The 18,809-nt window shown below is 47.4% G+C and overlaps 1 protein-coding gene across 4 annotated transcripts in view; it reads right to left on the minus strand.

Moving 5' to 3' along the window:
• Positions 1-18,809, minus strand: part of LOC101083886 (myosin-13) — a 70,856-nt gene that overhangs the window by 30,920 nt on the left and 21,127 nt on the right. For all 4 annotated transcript variants that reach the window (XM_045045311.1, XM_045045308.1, XM_045045310.1 and 1 more), the window contains 12 exons: positions 17,171-17,198; positions 16,972-17,083; positions 15,753-15,845; positions 13,452-13,515; positions 13,262-13,360; positions 13,049-13,152; positions 9,559-9,697; positions 6,866-6,984; positions 5,465-5,614; positions 5,178-5,348; positions 3,423-3,732; positions 13-86 (listed from right to left, as the gene is read on the minus strand). In XM_045045311.1, coding sequence (XP_044901246.1) covers positions 13-86; positions 3,423-3,732; positions 5,178-5,348; positions 5,465-5,614; positions 6,866-6,984; positions 9,559-9,697; positions 13,049-13,152; positions 13,262-13,360; positions 13,452-13,515; positions 15,753-15,845; positions 16,972-17,083; positions 17,171-17,198 — 1,463 coding nt within the window. The remainder of the gene's footprint in view (positions 1-12; positions 87-3,422; positions 3,733-5,177; positions 5,349-5,464; positions 5,615-6,865; positions 6,985-9,558; positions 9,698-13,048; positions 13,153-13,261; positions 13,361-13,451; positions 13,516-15,752; positions 15,846-16,971; positions 17,084-17,170; positions 17,199-18,809) is intronic.

An 18,809-nucleotide genomic window follows, 5' to 3' on the forward strand; every position in this document is an offset into this window, starting at 1 on the left:
CAGAATACAAACCCTGAACACTGCGGACACAGTCTGGAAGGAGGACCCCTTCTTCTTCCCGCCCTTCTTGCTTCCCCCGGAATCTCCTGGATGGACACAGAAGGTGTGTCAGATGCGTCCCTGAGGACACAGTGGTGGCCTCTCCTCATGCCCCCAGTTATATTGACATACAATTGACATAACATTGTGTGACTTTCAGATGTAGGACATAATGACTTGATACATGTATATATATATATATATATTTTTTTAATTTTTTTCATCTTTATTTTTGAGAGAGACAGAGACAGAGACAGAGACAGAGAGAACAAGCAGGGGAGGGGAAGAGAGAGAGGGAGACACAAAATCCAAAGCAGGCTCCAGGCTCTGAGCTGTCAGCACAGAGCCTGATGTGGGGCTCGAACTCACGAACCGAGAGTTCATGACCTGAGCCGAAGTCAGACGCTCAAGTAACTGAGCCACCCAGGTGCCCCTCTTAGCAACTTTTAAATATGTAATACAGGGATGCCTGGGTGGCTCAGTTAGTTGAGCATCCAACTTCAGCTCAGGTCGTGAACTTGCAGTTCGTGAGTTCGAGCCGCACGTCGGGCTCTGTGCTGACAGCTAGGAGCCTGCTTGGGATTCTTTCTCTCCCCCTCTCTCTGCCCCTCCCTTGCCTGTACTCTTTCTCTTGCTCTCTCTCTCCCTCTCTCTCTCTCTATCCGTCTCTCAAAATAAATAAATAAACATTGAAAAAAAGATCTACCCGTGTAATCACAAATCCAAGGTTTTGTCTTTTTTTATGGCTGAATAGTACACCAGCTTTTCTTTATCCATTCATCCACTGATGGCCACTTAGGTGATTTCCATGTCTTGGCTCTTGTAAATAATGTCGCAATGAACACGGGGTGCAGATATGTCTTTAGGATAGTGATTCTGTTTCCTTCAGATACAGACCCAGAAGTGGGATTTCTGGATCATATGGTAATTTTATTTTTAACTTATTGAGGACCCTCCGTACTGTTTTCCATAGTGGCTGCACCAATTTACATTCCCACCACCAGTGCACAAGGGTTCCTTTTTCTTAGTGGTGGCCACACCCTTCAAACCCTGGAATGGAACTTTGGGTTTTCTTTTGACGTAACAGAGCTGCAGGGTTTTTATTTCTTGTTTGTTTTTAAAATGTGTCTCAAACTAGTCGTATTAGGGAAAACTCATCTTTATCACTAAAAGATGGGGTGGGGTGGGATGTGGGTGGCATTTGACCAGGAGTATAGCTTAGACTCTCAGTATCAAAGCCGAGTCTTCTCCTGTAGGAACCAGACAAGTCAACTCAACAGTTGGAAAGATTGAGATATTCCTCTGGATGGACTATAGTTTCTTTCACGAGTCTACCTCCTTCTTGCGTCCCTGTTTATCTTGCGATGAGGAAGTAACTGAAACCAGTACAACTGATGCATCTCAAGAATTTTCTTCAAGTCAGTTTCTCTTCTTGTCTCAAAGGAACAACCTAGCTTTTTGGCTTCTCTAGGAGTCGGTGATATTGGGTCTACTTTTTGTGAATGGCTCGATTTCAGATTTTGCCTCCCACATGCGATCAAGATTTACTCTAGGGGAAATAAATGTCATGCCTCATTCTCCACCCATCTTCCTTGCCTTCAAGGGCTAGCATGAAATGTGGGTAGCAGGACGGGGCGGGCCAGAAAGCCACTTCCCAAGACCCAGACCTACACAGGGCCTTCTCCGTAGAGTCTCGGTGATATCACTGAGTGCGGTTGGGCAACACAGTCATAGAGATGGCCTCACTAGATTTGAAGAAAACGATATTCATCCTTTGAGTTTAAACTTGTGCTCAGTTTTTACATTCTACTATCCCAGAGTACACAGGATGTTAATATTTAAAAGTGATCTAATTATAGAATGAACGAACATATTGCCTATATCTTCATGTTATGAACAGTAATTTTTAACAATTTATGCATTTAAGATAGTTCATAATTTTAAAACCCTATTTTGGCAATTATTTTAAAAATAGAAGATGGGTAACTTAAGGAGTGATACTGGCTTGTGCAGCCATATTGGAAAACAGTCTGGAGGTTCCTCGAGAAGTTAAATCTAGAGTTATCATATTACTCAGCAATTCCACTTCTAGGTATGTATCCAAGAGAACTGACAACATATACCCACACAGAAACTTGTATACAAATGTTCATAACAGAAGGGTTCACAGTAGCTAAACGTGGAGACAACCTAACGTCCATCAACTGATGAGTGGATAGAGGAAACGTGTACTCTCCATCCACTGGAACATTACTCATCTTAAAAAGAAGTGAGCTGGGGGTGCCTGGGTAGCTCAGTCCATTAAGTATCCAACTCTTGACTTTGGCTCAGGTTATGATCTCACAGTTTGTGGGTTCAAGCCCTGCATCAGGCTCTGTGCTGACAGTGCAGAGCCTGCTTGGGATTCTCTCTCTCTCTCTCTCTCTCTCTCTCTCTCTCTCTGCCCCTTCCTTGCTCTCTCTCTCTCTCTCTCTCAAAATAAATAAACTTAAAAAAATAAATAGAAGTGATGTACTGATACATGCCATAACACAGACAAACCCTGAAACCATTCTACATGAAAGAAGCCAGTCACCAAAGACCATGTAGGGTATGATTCCATTTACAGGACATGACCAGAGTAGGCTGATCCATAGAGACAGAAAGTAGATGTGTAGTTGCCAGGACCTGGTGAAGTGGTAACAGGGGTGATGAAAGTGTTCTCGAATTAGATGGTATGGATGGTTGCACACCTTTAAATATACTAAAACCACTGAATTTTCCAAAGAGTAGATTGTATAGTGCATGAATTATATCTCAATATTTTAAAACGTTTTTATTTAAGTAATCTCTACACCCAACGTGGGGCTTGAACTCACGACCCCAAGATCAAGAGTCGCACGCTCCTCCAACTGAATCAGCCAGCCACCCCATCTCAATTTTGAGAAGTTATTAAAAGATGTGGTTTTGGCGGGCTCCTGGGTGGCTCAGTTGGTTAAACACCTGACTTCAGCTCAAGTCACGATCTCGTGGTTTGTGAGTTCCAGCCCCACGTCGGGCTCTGTGCTGACAGCTCAGAGCCTGAAGCCTGTTTCGGATTCTGTGTCTCCCTGTCTCTCTGCCCTTGCCCTCTCTCTCTCTCTCTCTCTCTCTCTCTTTCTCTAAAATAAATAAACATTATAAACAATTTTTAAAAATGTGGTATTGGCTATTTTGTTTCCTGAGAGGCCCTGTTACCTCCATAGAACTCAATCTCTTAAGGAAGAGGAAGAACATGAGAGACCAAAGACAAAATACATCCAGCTCAGTCTGAAGCTCACAGTTGACTACTTGATTTTCAAGGACACCTTTGGGTTATGAGTAATTACACGGAGCTTTTCACACGGGGGTGGGGAGAATTTCACCTGCTTCTGCGCCAGCATAGTTGGAGAAAAGGAAAGACAGCAGCTTCAGCGAAGACTTCTGGTACAGCCCAACCACGGTCTCGTTCAGCGGGTCCTTGTTCTTGTCCAGCCAGCCGGCAATGTTGTAGTCCACGGTGCCGGCGTAGTGGACCAGTGAGAAGTGGGCCTCGGCCTTGCCTTTGGCAGGCTTGGGCTTCTGGAAGTTGTTGGACTTGCCCAGGTGCTGGTCGTACAGCTTGTTCTTGAAGGAGGTGTCCGTGGCCTTGGGGAACATGCACTCCTCCTCCAGGATGGAGAAGATGCCCATAGGCTGAAAGGAGAACAGACCATGTCTCAGCGTTTAATAGTACGTTTCCATGACTCCGTTGACTGCAGGAGCCAAACACAACTTCTTCGGTGCTACTGCTTTCTGGCTAAGAGTCTTGCAAGGTAAGTGCTGTGAGAGCAAGGTGTGATGACAGAACAGAACTAGCCGTGTAGTATGTGCTTAATGAACGCTTGTTGAACAAGAGAGCATGGAAAGAGATTGTATGTGTTTATTATAAACGTAGCTCACTTTTAGCGATTGGCTTACCCCCCAGAAAGTAAAGTTACATACCTAGACATAAAATACTATGAGTTTTATACACACACACACACACACACACACACATATACATATATATATATATATATATATATATATATTTATTTATTTATTTATTTATTTATTTTTGAAATTTATTGTCAAATTGGTTTCCATACAACACCCAGTGCTCATCCCAAAAGGTGCTCTCCTCAATACCCATCACCCACCCTCCCCTCCCTCCCACCCCCCATCAGCCCTCAGTTTGTTCTCAGTTTTTAAGAGTCTCTTATGCTTTGGCTCTCTCCCACTCTAACCTCGTTTTTTTTTTTTTTGTTTTGTTTTTCCTTCCCCTCCCCCATGGGTTTCTGTTAAGTCTGGACATCTCAGGAGCCACTTCAGAAAGATAAACTCATTCCAATGTGACAGTGCTCAGAATGCTATGGGGATTCCTTTTTTTAAATTTATTAAAAAAAATTTTTTTTAGCATTTATTTATTTCTGAGAGACAGAGAGAGACAGAACACAAGCGGAAGAGTGGCAGAGAGAGAGGGAGACACAGAATCGGAAGCAGGCTCCAGGCTGTGAGCTGTCAGCACAGAACCCCATGCAGGGCTCGAACCCATGAAACATGAGATCATGACCTGAGCTGAAGTCAGATGCTCAACCAACTGAGCCACCCAGGTGCCGCCCCCCGCCTTTTTTTTTAAAGTTTATTTACCTATTTTGAGAGAGACAGAGACAATGCGAGTTGGGGAGGGGCAGAGAGAGAGGGAAACAGAGAATCCCAAGCAGGCTCTGCACTGTCAGCGCAGAGCCTGATTCGGGGCTCAAACTCATGAACCTGAGCCAAAATCAAGAGTCAGAAGCTCAACCAACTGAGTCACCCAGGAGTACCCCCGTGCCCTTTTTTTTTTAAGTTAATGTCCTCTGCTATTTTTATAATAACATGGTTCTAAGAACTCCTCACATTCTTGGGGAGAACAGAGCCCTTGGATCTTAACCACCCAGGTACCCCTTAAGGTGTCTGAATTACGCATGCTTTCCAAACACTTACGCTTCAGCTTCAAGGGGATTCGGCTCTCTTAAGGCTGGGAGAGTAGGGTTAGGGTCGCCACTCGATTAGCAGGGAAGAGTGAGAGCAAAGATGTGGTGGTCCCAAGTCCCTGGGGAGCACCTCTGTTTCTCTACCTTCTCGATGAGCTCGATGCAGGCAGCCAGGTCCATCCCGAAGTCGATGAACTCCCACTCGATGCCCTCCTTCTTGTACTCCTCCTGCTCCAGCACGAACATGTGGTGGTTGAAGAACTGTTGCAGCTTCTCGTTGGTGAAGTTGATGCACAGCTGCTCCAGGCTGTTGAACTAGGGCGTTGCAAACACCAAAGAGCTCAGGTGAGTTTGGGAAACCCAGGGGGAATTCGGCAGAGCAGACACGAAGCGGAGGGGCCTTAACAGGGCCGCTTATTCCAACAACTCACATCAAAGATCTCAAAGCCGGCGATGTCCAGGACCCCGATGAAGTACTGTCTGGGCTGCTTGGTGTCCAGCTGCTGGTTGATGCGGGTGACCATCCACAGGAACATCTTCTCGTAGACGGCCTTGGCCAGGGCGCCCACTGCGTTGGTCACCTTGAAGAAAGATCACTCGCTCATCCCTCAAATTAATGTTTATATGGTGGTATTAAGTTGAAGCACGAACCGGATGACATCTTCAGGGTCAAAGCTGTTGGAGATGGGTCCAACCTAATATTAAATATTTCTTTTTTTTTTAGGTTTGTTTATTTATTTATTTATTTATTTATTTATTTATTTATTTATTTATTTATTTTTGAGAGAGAGAGAGAGAGAGAGAGAGAGAGAGAGCGAGCACAAGAGGGGGTGTGTTAGAGAGAATGAGAGACAGAATCCTAAGCCAGCTCCGTGCCATCAGCACTTAGCTGATGCCAGGCTCAATTGCACGAACTGTGAGATCATCACCTGAGCTGAGATGAAGAGTCAGCCGCTTAACAGACTGAGCCACCCAGGCGTCCCACCCCCACCCCCCCCCCCCATTAAAAATTTCTTGAAATGTTTGCTACCTTAGAATATTCCCCTTTCTGTGAGAACCATTGTATGTACAAAGATAACCTTCTAACAACCATGGTTATGACATGTGACTCTAGACCCTGGCCTCACGTAATTGAACCACAAGGGGACATTTGATCCAAGTTGGGTTGTACAAAGTGTCTCTCTTGCGAATTTGGAATTGGGATCAAAGACACTGGTCTCAGTCTCAGCAGGAGGCTGAACTACAGAGATGTGAAGCTGGGAGCTATGGGGTGAGCAGGAGAGATGGAGAGAGATTTTTTTCCTGGTGAGGACACGGGAGAGGAGAGCAGACAGCCCATGGAGCCCCCGGGAAGGAGCTGCACAGGGGGTGCAGCCTGGCTCCAGAGGACCCTTCAGTTTCTGGCTCCAGGCCCTTAGGATGCCCGATGGTACTCTTGATTTACATTCCTTGAGCTAGCTACACCTAGGGTTGTAAGAATGAAACTCCCCCTAATGCTGACGCCAATTGCATATGTATTTCTGATATCTTCAACTGAGAGAGCTCTAAGATGATGGTTACTGTTTATTTACCTTTGAGAGTGAGAGACAAACAGAACACGAGAGGGAGAGGGGCAGAGAGAGAGAGAGACACACACACACAGAATCGGAGGCAGGCTCCAGGCTCTGAGCCGTCAGCACAGAGCCCAATGTGGGGCTGGAACCCACGAACCGTGAGATCATGACCTGAGCTAAATTTGGACGCTCAACCAAGTGAGCCACGCAGGTGCCCCTAAAATGATGGTTAAAATAGCAACATCACTGAGTCAGCTGAACTCAGATCATCTCCATTACCTGCTGGACATTTTGGCCTTTAGTGACATACTCGTTCCCAACCTTCACCCTCGGACAGCACAGGCCCTTCAGCATTTCTGCAGAGTTCAGACCCATTAAGTATCCAGCTTTGTCAGCCACTGGAGGAAGAGGGGAAATAGCGTCACACAAAAACAGCAGCTGCTGATGTGGCCAGTCAGGCCCCAGGGGCCTCCCAGAAATGTTTCCTACAATCCTTTTGTTTTTGTTTGTTTGTTTTTAAATGTTTGTTTCTTTATTTTGAGAGAGACAGACAGAGAGTGCCAGTGGGGAAGGGGCAGAGAGACAGGGAGAGAGAATCCCAAGCAGACTCTGTGCTCCCGGCTCATGGGTTCGAGCCCTACATCGGGCTCTGTGCTGATGGCTCAGAGTCTGGAGCCTGCTTCGGATTCTGAGTCTCCCTCTCTCTCTGTCCCTCCCTCTCTCACACTCTCTCTTTATCTCAAAAGTAAATAATAAATGTTAAAAAAAATTGAAGAAAAGATACAGTTACATAGTAATTTTGGAGTCTGATAATGCAGCAAAATGGTGTCTGAGTAAAGGAGGCACCATTTGGACATATAGCTAAGCACCTTCTTGATTTATGCAAGCTCACAGCTGAGAAAGAAGTACAAAACTTTGCCCCAACTTTCTGTGTTGGAAGAGGTCAAAAGCAGTCGAGTATTGGCAATTTCACACAGTTCACTGGGAGTTCAGTTGACTTGGGGACGGACCTGGCTGCCTGCACTGAACTAATCGAGAAGGTCAAGAAATGTTGTTCCCCTAGAGACAGCTCCTTCTTGGCTGGGACCATCACCTTATTGCTGGCTCGGGAGACGAGCTAATAAAAATCCAGGACAGTGTTTGTTAAGTATTTAATAAGAGGCCAAATGGATGCTTTCTTCTTTGCTCCAACTATTCTCTTTTCCTGCTTTGCCCGCTTAGGTGGGTGGTATAATTATTGTTCTAGTCACTTAAACTTGAATGCTTGGGGTTGATCATATCCCTCCTTTACATCCCTGATGTGCCTGTGGTCAGACAGGCATCAAATCCTGCTCACTGCACCTTCAAAATAGCTTGGATCGCCATTGTTTGGAATAGTAGAGTGGTAGAGAGCTTGGGCTCTCGACTCAGCCTGATCACATTTTGGTTTTGCTTCCTCATACTCATGGTTTTGTTTTTGTTTTTTTGTTTTGTTTTTGTTTTTGTTTTTGTTTTTTTGTAAACTGGTGGTAGGGTGATTCTTGGTGGTTTCCCATCGGTTCGGTTGTTGGGAAGTAGGCCTGGTGCATGGTGAGCCCTCAGCAAACGTTTACTTGGATTGGCATCCTCATCAGAGGACCTCAGGCCTGGATCACTTTCCCCTGTTCGGGCTCTTTCTGCTCCTAAGCACTGAGCACACGGCTGCCAGGGCTGGAAGGGGGCCTGGGCCCCCACCGTGATATTTATAATACGAGATCCACCCTTTGCCGAGGAGCCTGGAACATTTTCTTTTCAAACCCCCACACTCTTGGCAACCTTGACTGGTCACAGATTAACTCACACGAATCTCCCCTCCTATGTGGAGCGTCCATGGTTTCTGGTGCCTATCACATCCATTCTAGGCCTTTGAAAAGGCCTTTTCAAACAGAGGCCAAAATAACTACTCTTTAATTCCCATGTCTTACACTTACACACATCCTCTTCTGCAGCCAATGTGGACTACTCTGCTGTTTATTGCCATCACATTCCTTCTCCTGCCCCCTTGATCATCATGTTTCCTCTGCCCAGACTGTCTTTCCTTTCAACCATACCTTTCAGGATCTACCCACCCTTCAAACTCTGCATCAGTGCCCTCCTCCCCCAGGAAGCCCTCCTCGATTACCCCCAATCAGAAGTGCTTCCTGTTCTGAACACAGCCTCTCTCCCGCTGCTTATCTGGCACCATTGCCAGAGGCAGGATTCCAAGATGGCCTCCAGGATTGGTGCCCCTGGTATATATTCCCTGCATAATCCCCTCCACTTGTGTGGGGGTAGAACCGGTGAAAGTGATATGACCTGTCACTCCTGTGAAAAGGTCACTAAGGAAAAGAGATTATCCTGGGCAACCCTAGCCTAATCAGGCGAGGCTTTATGGGCAGTGGTAAAGTCACGTATATTTTCCTGGTCTTTCTTTCAAGGCTACTGCACCCCTGTATCATCTGGGGTTCAAGACACAGTGCTTCCCATAGTGTGGGGATGTTACAACAGGTAGGATTATTGGAGATGAACCAGTCTTTTACTTAACAGAGCTTGGAAGACACGGCAGGAGAGAGATGAGGGGAAGGACAGGGGGTATGGGGGGGGGCGGTCCTGCTGCTGTGAGCCCCTCCCACTGCCCTCTGCTCTGTTTCCAGGAGGGGGACTGGAGATCATCCAGGTGAGAGCCATGGGGCGCACGGAGATGCATACACTAGTCCATGGTTCGGGGTTCAACTTCAACAGATGTCAGAATTAAAGGCAACAACAGGAGGAGAACTCCTCACCTGGTCTTAGGCTCAGGTGCTTAAGGACAGTATTCTGGACACTAATCATGGCGTGCACAGAGAGAAAGTGAAGTTCATGGAACCATATCCTCTTAGAAATGTCTACCCCAAAATAACGGGTGAGCTGTGATAGTGAGCAGTAGCGGTGTGGACAGTGATTATTCATTCACGAGAATGCCCAGACGTGGTTACCTTCGGTGCCGTCAGGCTCCGCCTGCTCTTCTCGCTGCTTCTGCTTGAACTTCATGTTCCCGTAGTGCATTACGGCGCCCGTCAGCTTGTAGATCCCGACTTTCTCCTCTGAGCTGAAGCCCAGAATGTCAATGGCGTTCTGGGAGTTAGAAAAAGGACAGTTGTCACAGAGACTCTGTTTTCCCTGGTGAAGACCTCACCCTTTCTGTACAGCCCGGGAGACGGCGTTTGCCCAAAGGAGTGGTTGACAGGTGGGATGTGTTAAGATAGGGGTTAAAAGCCATTTCTTTGTGGCGCCTGGATGGCTCTGTCGGTTAAGCGTCTGACTCTTGATTTCAGCTCAGGTCATGATCTCATGGTTTGTGAGTTTGAGCCCAGCCGTCGTGCTCTGTGCTGACAGTGTGGGGCCTGCTTGGGATTCTGTCTCCCTCTCTCTCTGCCCCTCCCTGCTAGTTTTCTCTCTCTCTCTCTCTCTCTCTCTCTCTCAAAAAAAAAAAGTATATATATATATATATATATATATATATATATATATATATGTCTATATATATTTGATTTAAAATCCATTTCTCTAACATGTTTATGTGGGAGGGGGAGATAATGGAAGAAAATGTGAATCGTCTGTAAGAACTGATTTGAATCCTTTATACATAGATTTGGGACTGTTTTCTGGAGGAGGCCATTGGGAACCATTGTGTGATAGCAGGAGAAGGAAGTGTCATGGAGAGTGTCTGAGGAAGTGTCCAACAGCTTGAAAGCCTGGCATTGTAAGCCAGGAATTCTGGTGTTGCTCAGAATTGAGACAATAAGGTGCCCCAGGCAACTAGAGCCTCAAGGGACAGTCATGGAAGAGAATGCCACCACTTTTCAAATAAGGAAGGGGAAAACTTTTGCAGAGCCTACCTGTGCTAGGCACATCCATATATCGCCCTGTTAAGTTGCTATGAGAACCTTCTAGGTGTGCAGATGTTTCCAAAGTTACAGGTGAGACCTGAGGTTCTAAAAGGATAAGTGACCTGCCCCAAGTCACACAGGCAGGATGGGATAAAACTGGGGCTGGAGCAAGTGCTTGGGTCACTTCAGAGCCTACAGCGGTTGCTGATTTGGTCTGACAGCCCTTGGCCCGTCATCTACCACAAAGACTTAAATTAGCGACTCCTTCTCTGGGGTGTATGTGTTGACTATGCAGTAGGCCTTGCAGCCTGAGCCTAAGCAATCCCCACTGGTGGATTTGACATGTATGGACGTGCTGGTGAGCAGGTTGGTCAGTGTCAGCAGGATGGCACTCTTGGGGTCGTGCCCCCTTTTGGAGAGGGAGAGTCCATGCCAGGAGCCGACCTGCAGGATGAGAGGCCGTGGTGGCCTCCTTGACTCCATATCCCACCCCATCAGATGCATATCTGTGTCCTAGGAAGGGGTCATTGTAGGTTAAGAGAGAAAACCTTTCGTTGAACTTTGAAAGGAACCAGGTGAAAGCATTACTGTCTGGGGACCCTCCTGGAGAACGCAGTCCCTGGAAGGGAGAAATCCCCTTCTGCTCGGCTGTAAACCATCACCCAGGAAAACTCCATGAGAGGGATGAACAGTGTCGGCCCCTGACAGCTGGGGACCTATGGTGAGGACCTGAGACATCTTTGGTGACTTTAAGAATTACCTAAGGGGCGCCTGGGTGGCTCAGTCGGTTGAACATCTGACTTCAGTTGGGGTCATGATATTGTGGTTCATGAATTCGAGCGCTGCGTTGGGCTCTGTGCTGATGGCTCAGAGCCTGGAGCCTGCTTCAGAGTCTGTGTCTCCTTCTCTCTCTTCCCCTCCCTCCCCCTCAAAAATAAATAAAAAACACACAAAAAATTTTAAAAATTACCTAAGAGGCCCTTTCTTGGGGGATGGAGACCTTGCCCCGGTCATTAACCCAATCTTTCCATCCTCATCAGTTGGTAAGGGCTGGGGAAAATTGGTAAAAATATATACAGCTAGGTTTGAGTTAACTAAAGTTTATTTGCCCAAGAACATTCTCTTCTTGTCTTTTTGTTTTTAATGTTTATTTATTTTTGAGAGAGAGAGAGAGAGGGAGAGAGAGAGAGAGAGAGAGAGAACGAACAGGGGAGGAGCAGAGAGAGAGGGAGACACAGAATCAGAAGCAGGCTCCAGGCTCCGAGCTATCAGCACAGAGCCCGACATGGGGCTCGAACTCATGAACCGCGAGATCATGACCTGAGCTGAAGTTGGACACTTAACTGACTGAGCCACCCAGGTGCCCCGCATTCTCTTGTCTTAAAACAATTAGCGTCACCTGGAAATGTCACAAAATGAAAGCCAAGGAGCTGACACTGGACAGTGCCCCCAGCCTGTTGGACAAGACCCCTTTCCACCAGCTCTTATGGGTCCTGTGAGGGCAGAGCCAACAGCAGTGGAGATGAATTGCCCAGAGATGATGTCTGCCCGTTAAAAATGCAATTAATTAAAAAAAAAAAAAAAAAAAAAGGAAGTCCTGGGGTTGGGCAGATCTGGCTTCAAACGCTCTAACATTTACAAACTCTGTCTTTGAGCAAATTGTGTGTGTGTGTGTGTGTGTGTGTGTGTGTGTTTTCTAAGACTCCGCTTCCATCTTTGTGAATCAGAACTCATAGTTGTTATCTCTATCACAGGTTTGGGGGAGGCTTAAACAAGATAACACGGACAGAGACCTTATCTTAGTTCCTAGCTCATGTAAGTGCTCAATGCACTTCGTTATTATTATTCTAGTTATTAACCTTAGAAATGCTTCCCAAAGCTAATGGCTGGGGGGTGGGGGCTGATGGGTGTGCTAAGGATGTGGGAGCTGAAGGTGAGCCTGAGTGGGCAGGTAGCCTGAGGAGTGGAGCGTCTGCTACAGAGTGGGTTATCTTTCCTGCTTCATACTTGGCTGTGTCTTAAAATTTTTCTTGGGGCGCTTGGGTGGCTCAGTCAGTTAAGCGCCTGACTTAGGCTCGGGTCATGATCTCTCGAGTTCGAGCCCCGCGTCCGGCTCTGTGCTGACAGCTCGGAGCCTGGAGCCTGCCTCCAATTCTGTGTCTCCCTCTCTCTCTCTGCCCCTCCCCCACTCACGCTCTGTCTCTCTCTGTCTCAGAAATAAATAAACTTAAAAAAAAATTTTTTTTTTAAATTTTTTCTTAAAGAACCGTGCAGATGGTTTTGTAACCTGGGAAGTTCCAACAAAACCTTTCAAAACCTTATACGTGCGAACATCTAAAGTGCTGGAGAAGGGAACGGGAAGTCCTGTTTGGGAGAACGTTCTGGATCCCCCACGGGATCTGCTGAGGTGGTGCTGGGTGCTTGGGAGGGGTGCAATCTGGACGAATTGTCTTGACATCTCCATCTCTGAGATCTTGGGTCTGATCACCTAACATCTCTGGGGCCCCGTTTCTCATTAGATCGCTAGGATGCCTCTCCGTTCACAGGCTCAGTGATTGCACACAGAAAGAAAGGAGGAAGGAGAAAAGATGCTTACGTCAGTCGCCAGTAGCTCTTTACTGTCATCGATGCTGGCCACGGTGACCTCTCCTTGGCTCACGAAGGGGAAGTCAAAGGGATTGGTTGAAATGAGGAGCAAGTCTGTGAAACACGAAGGAGGTCCCGTCAGCGCCTCGCGCACCTTGTACGCGGGGTGTTTGTCCCACGTGACTGATTTGGAAGATGAGAGCAATAACCCCTAAGACCTTACCGATTAGTTCTGGCTTCTTGTTTGACATGATTTGGTAAAAAATGTGATAGCTTCTCTCACTGGACAGCTGAAATGTCACTCTGGATTTTTCTAAGAGATCTAAGGGAACAGGAAATAATGTGATTTGAGGTCCCTGGGAGATGCCTCTGTGGTCAAATCCCATGGTGCCCAGTGGGGTGCCCTGACTCACAGGTTTCGATGTCTGCAGATGCCAGCTTTCCCGTGGCTCCGAAATGAATCCGAATGAATTTCCCCTGTCCAATGGCAGGTAGACAAACATCACCGTTATCTCATGTATATGGTAGTGTGGCTGGCTTTTGCTAGGGACTACCAGCCATGAGTGGGAAATGTAGGGTCACGGAGAAAGTGATGCCAGATGCAGAGGAGTTGCCTCTTCTCTGTCTGCCTGGCATCCGGCGTCCCCGTTCTGGGTCCATCAAGACTCAGATAGTTCTACCCAAAGCATCTGGCCCTGTTCCTCCAGCTCTGGGGACGCCCACAGCCTCCCTCACCAACTTCCTTGAGACCACCTCACGCTAGACTGTCCCCTTGGTTTTTAACCTGCTCTCTGGTACCCGGATTCCCAAACACTTCATGACACCTTTGATGGGTCTCATTGGATTGTCTTGCTGACCTCCTTTGTTCCTTCTGAGATTTCTTCCTTTGGTTTCCCTTACTGCTTACTACAGGCAACCCTAGCTCCCAGGCTCAGGCCAGGCTCTCTGGCTCCCCAAATACACATTCAGAGTCTGAGTTCTCCCCTTTGGAGGGGAGGCGAGAGGTGAAATTTTACGAGTGATTGGTCTCTACCAAACTGTGAGCAAATCTGAGGGCAAAAATGTTGCCTTGCTTATTCACCCATAGTCAGGAATGTGGTCGTTACTTAGTAATATTCTCAATATTTTCTTCTTTTATTTTGAGCTTATTTATTTATTTTGAGAGAGAGAGAGGGAGAGAGAGAATCCCAAGCAGGCTCCACACTCTCAGTGCAGAGCCCAACAGGGGGCTCGATCCCATGAACCGTGAGATCGTGACCTGAGCCAATACCAAGGATCAGATGCTTGAATGACTGAGCCACCCAGATGCCCTGGTATATTTTCTGAATGAAGCTTGAGAAGAGTTGGTGTAGGGCCAGGGGAGGTATGAGTGAACTGTAAGTGTTGGTCTTCGGTATTGTTAGCTGCTCAGTGGGAGACGATGCAAGTTTTAGCCTACAGATGTTTGGTGGGTGGGCAGAAGGTAGACAGAATACCCAGGGTGATCGTGACTTCTGAGTCTGGGCCAAGAGGAGAGGCCTAAGCACTATAGGGGGTGTCTAAAGGCATCGTCTTCCTCATGGCACCAGGTTAGCGCAGTAACTGACTTGATGCCAATGTATGTACCATGTCTCTGCTGTGTAACATGCACCCAGATCCCCCACGAGCAAGAGATTTTAGTTGTGCACAGGGAGGACAGATGCGCAAATGAGCAATGCACAGAGGACCGAGGGAAAGAAAGAAAGAAAGGTCAGGGCTCATTGTCACAGTCCTTGATGGCTACATCTACTCTCTCATCGGTGACCACTTCATCTTTGAGAAATAACGATGAAACACAAGCTTGAGATTATCCACCTCCTGAGATGTGTGAAGTCCTGATGTACTTTTGCAACTACAGGCATAAATGAGGGCTTCACCTCGTGGTATTTGCTCACCTCCTGGTACAGTGAGATTGGGTAGAGGACTGGTTGTTTATTTGCCGACGGAGGAAGTCAATGCCTCTTTGGCTGAGCTAAACTTAAGTGAGACATTGAGGGATGGAACATTATCCTTCAGTATTTTCAACATCAACTTATTCCCAGGTTTTGGGCTCTCCTGCCTTCACAGGACTTTTCCTTTTCCCAATGCCTCTGACTTGGGAGAAATTAAAGCTGCTCACTTAATTCACACTAAGGTTTATGTGGCTAATAAGCCAATGAGATTGCTCAACGGACTTCAACATTTTAAAATGTGCTACCTCAAGGGGTGTCCGGGTGGCTCAGTAGGTGAAGCATCTGACTCTTGGTATCGGCTCAGGTCATGATCTCACAGTTCGTGGGATCAAGCCCCTCATCAGGCTCTGTGCTGAGCCTGTAGCCTGCTTAAGATTTTCTCTCTCCCTCTGCAACCCACCCCCCCCCCCCAAAAAAAAAGTTTCTGCCTCAAGAGACCAATTTTAGCATAAAAGAATTGCTCTCTACTTGTGGAACCTGAATCACCATAACTTCAGGATGCTCTGAGATGTCGCTGTCTAGTTAGGAAGGGACAGATAATTCTCCCTCTGCCAAGAATGAGGCAACACATTCTTCAGTGTATCAGAATATCCCAGCAGGGCAGATAGATCTGAATCACGTGAGGGTAGAATAGGGCTGGCTATATTCTGGTTTATGTGGCCTTTTTTAATATCCAGCATTTGAGGAGAGGGTTTGGTTCTGGGGTGGGGGTGGGGGGGTGTGGAAAATTGGACTGGGTCTTACAAATCTTGAGGAGTTGTCATTCCTCACAGTCTTGGCGTTTCCAAAGGCCTCCAGCAGGGGATTGGCCTGGATGATTTGATCTTCCAGGGTCCCCTAATAATAAAGAAGAGACAAAGGGAGGACTTGGGACTGTCCCCTGAAGGAGCCCCCTGGTGACTCGAATGTGTGCATGCTCTGGGCAGGGTCCAAGGAGAGATGCTGACCAGTCCAGCCCGGTGGCCAGTGCAGGTGTGAGAAGGAACCCACGGCCTCACCCCCCACCTCCTGAGGAGGCTTCAAGGTCCCATCCAGGAGACGGTCTGATTAGTATAGCATTGACGTGACTCTGGTCACACCAGATTTCAGGCTTCATCTTGATTTTTCAGGCTGCCTTTCTTCTCTGATAACACTTCATTATAAAGCATGGATTTTTAGAATACATACACCCGTTACTGCATGCATCGGGACCCAACTAATAGATTTGGATTCAGAAGTATAAATAGAATTGAGCAATTAAAGTGACCCAAGAGATCACTTATAGAAATAGTGGTTCTCAAAAAAATTTTAAGTAGCAAAAAATATGTCATGAGAACTATTGCTCAGAAGTCCGCTTAAAGAAGGTGTCGGGCTCTGTGCTGGCAGCTCGGAGCCTGGAGCCTGCTTCGGATTCTGCGTCTCCCTCTCTCTCTGCCCCTCCCCCACTCATGCTCTGTCTCTCTCTGTCTCAGAAATAAACATTAAAAAATTTTTTTTAAGAAGGTAGAACTTTTACCCTCACCCCCCACCACGACTGCTTATCCTTCTGTCTCCAGGGCAGTTTTCAAACTCCTGTCCTGTCCAGCTGGTTCTCAAAGTGTGATCCCTGGACCAGTTGCGTGAACAGAGGGAACGTGATGAAAATGCAAAGCGTCAGCGTTGTGAATGTGAGATTGGCATTTCGGTCAGAAATTCTGGGCCAGGGGCTTAGCGATCGGTCATTCACAAGCCCTCCTGGTGATTCTTACGTGCGCTCACCTGTTTTTTGAGAGCCCCTGGCCTGAAGCATCCCTCCTGGAGGGGAGTGCATAGTGAGTGGCTCACCTGTCCCTGGCTTTTCCTGACGGAGCTGGTGCCACCACCTCCCGCCCTGCCCCGCAAGCACCCTTAGGACACGACGAGGTGCACTGCCTACACTTGGTGCTCACCCACTCTTTAAGTTGGACTTATACCCGCAAACCTCCCGATGGAGAGAGGTGCTTACCTGCATCTTGCCTGGCTGCTGCTCCTTCTTTTTGTCCCCAGTGACCGCAATTGTTGCAAAGTACTGGATGACACGCTTGGTGTTCACGGTCTTCCCCGCGCCGGATTCTCCGCTGCCGATTTAAAAGTAAGGGAGATAAAAGGGTGGAAGGGGCAGTGCCGGCTTCCGTGTCCTCATGGTGCAAACACAGGTTACTCACGTGATGAGGATGGACTGATTGTCTCGATCTGGAAATGCAGAGGGAAGAAAACGGAATAAAGAAACAGCAAACACACGGAATAAAAAACAAAAAACAAAAAACAGGGCAACATCGGGTGTGGTCAGGGTCCATGTCGCGCTGACCTGAACTAGCGGTGTGAGGCTGGGGCGTGCCTAATCTTCCTCGCGACCATTGGTGCAGGTTCCCCAAATGTGGGATGTGCACCACGGACAGCGTGGCGAGTGAACAGTGAATCCCACAGTGTGAAAGTTTTTCTTGTTCATGGGTCTTTAACTCCTTGCCAGCCATTTCTCAACAAAGAACAAGTCTCAGACTCAGAGCTTATGGGAAGGCACGGCTTCTAATTAGAATCTATGGGCACTGATTGGTTGTCATTGAGATTTTCTTTTACCTTTACTCTGTACTCGTGGAAAGTGACCGTGGTTTTCCATTTACAGATGCTTATGAGTTGAGTGGTGTCCCCCACAAATTCCTATGTTGAGATCCTTACCCCCAGGAACTCAGAATGTGACCTTGTTTGGAAACAGGGTCTTTGCAGGTGCTATTGGTGAAGATAAGGTCGCCCTGGGGTGGGTGGGGCCCAAATCCAATATGATTTCGGTCCTTATCAAAAGGAGAGGTTTGGAGACAGATCCACTCAGGGAGAACACCATGTAAAGGCAAATGTATAAGAAGAGTGATGTTTTTACAAGCCAAGGAACCCCACAGACAGCCAGGAAACTCACAGAAACTGCAAGAGGGGCAGGGGACAGATTCTGCCTCTCCGCCCTTGGAAGGACCCAACCATGCTGATACCCCAGCCTTGGACTTTCCACCTCCAGACTTTGAGACAATAATTTCTGTTGTGTAAGCCACCTGCTTTATGGGATTTTGCCACAGCAGCCCTAGAAACTCATACAAATAGTGGTATTGGGGCGCTTGGGTGGCTCCATCAGTTAAACATCCGACTCTTGATTTCATCTCAGGTCATGATCTCATGGTTTGTGGTATCGAGCCCCACGTTGGGCTCCACTCTGAGTGTGGAATCTGCGTAAGATTCTCTCTCTCTCTGACCCTCCCCAACTCATGTGCATGCCTCTCTCTCTCTCTCTCTCTCTCTCTCTCTCTTAAAATAAGTAAATAAGCTTTAAAACACCCCCCCCCCCTCCACAGGGCACCTGGGGGCTCAGTCAGTTAAGCATCTGACTTCGACTCAGGTTATGATCTCATGGTTTGTGGGTTCGAGCCCCACATTGGGCTCTGTGCTGACAGCTCAGAGCCTGGAGCCTGCTTCAGATTCTGGGTCTCCCTCTCTCTCTGTCCCTCCCTTGCTCATGCTCTGCCCCTCTCTCTCTCAAAGATGAATAAACATTAAAAAAATATTAAACCCTCCTCAAACAAAAAAAAAATAGTGCTATCGATCTTCCTTTTTTTTTTTTTTTAATTTTTTTTTCAACGTTTATTTATTTTTGGGACAGAGAGAGACACAGCATGAACGGGGGAGGGGCAGAGAGAGAGGGAGACACAGAATCGGAAACAGGCTCCAGGCTCCGAGCCGTCAGCCCAGAGCCCGACGCGGGGCTCGAACTCACGGACCGCGAGATCGTGACCTGGCTGAAGTCGGACGCTTAACCGACTG

Source organism: Felis catus, chromosome E1 (genome assembly GCF_018350175.1).
Source record: "Felis catus isolate Fca126 chromosome E1, F.catus_Fca126_mat1.0, whole genome shotgun sequence".
NCBI classification, from domain to species: Eukaryota; Metazoa; Chordata; class Mammalia; order Carnivora; family Felidae; genus Felis; species Felis catus.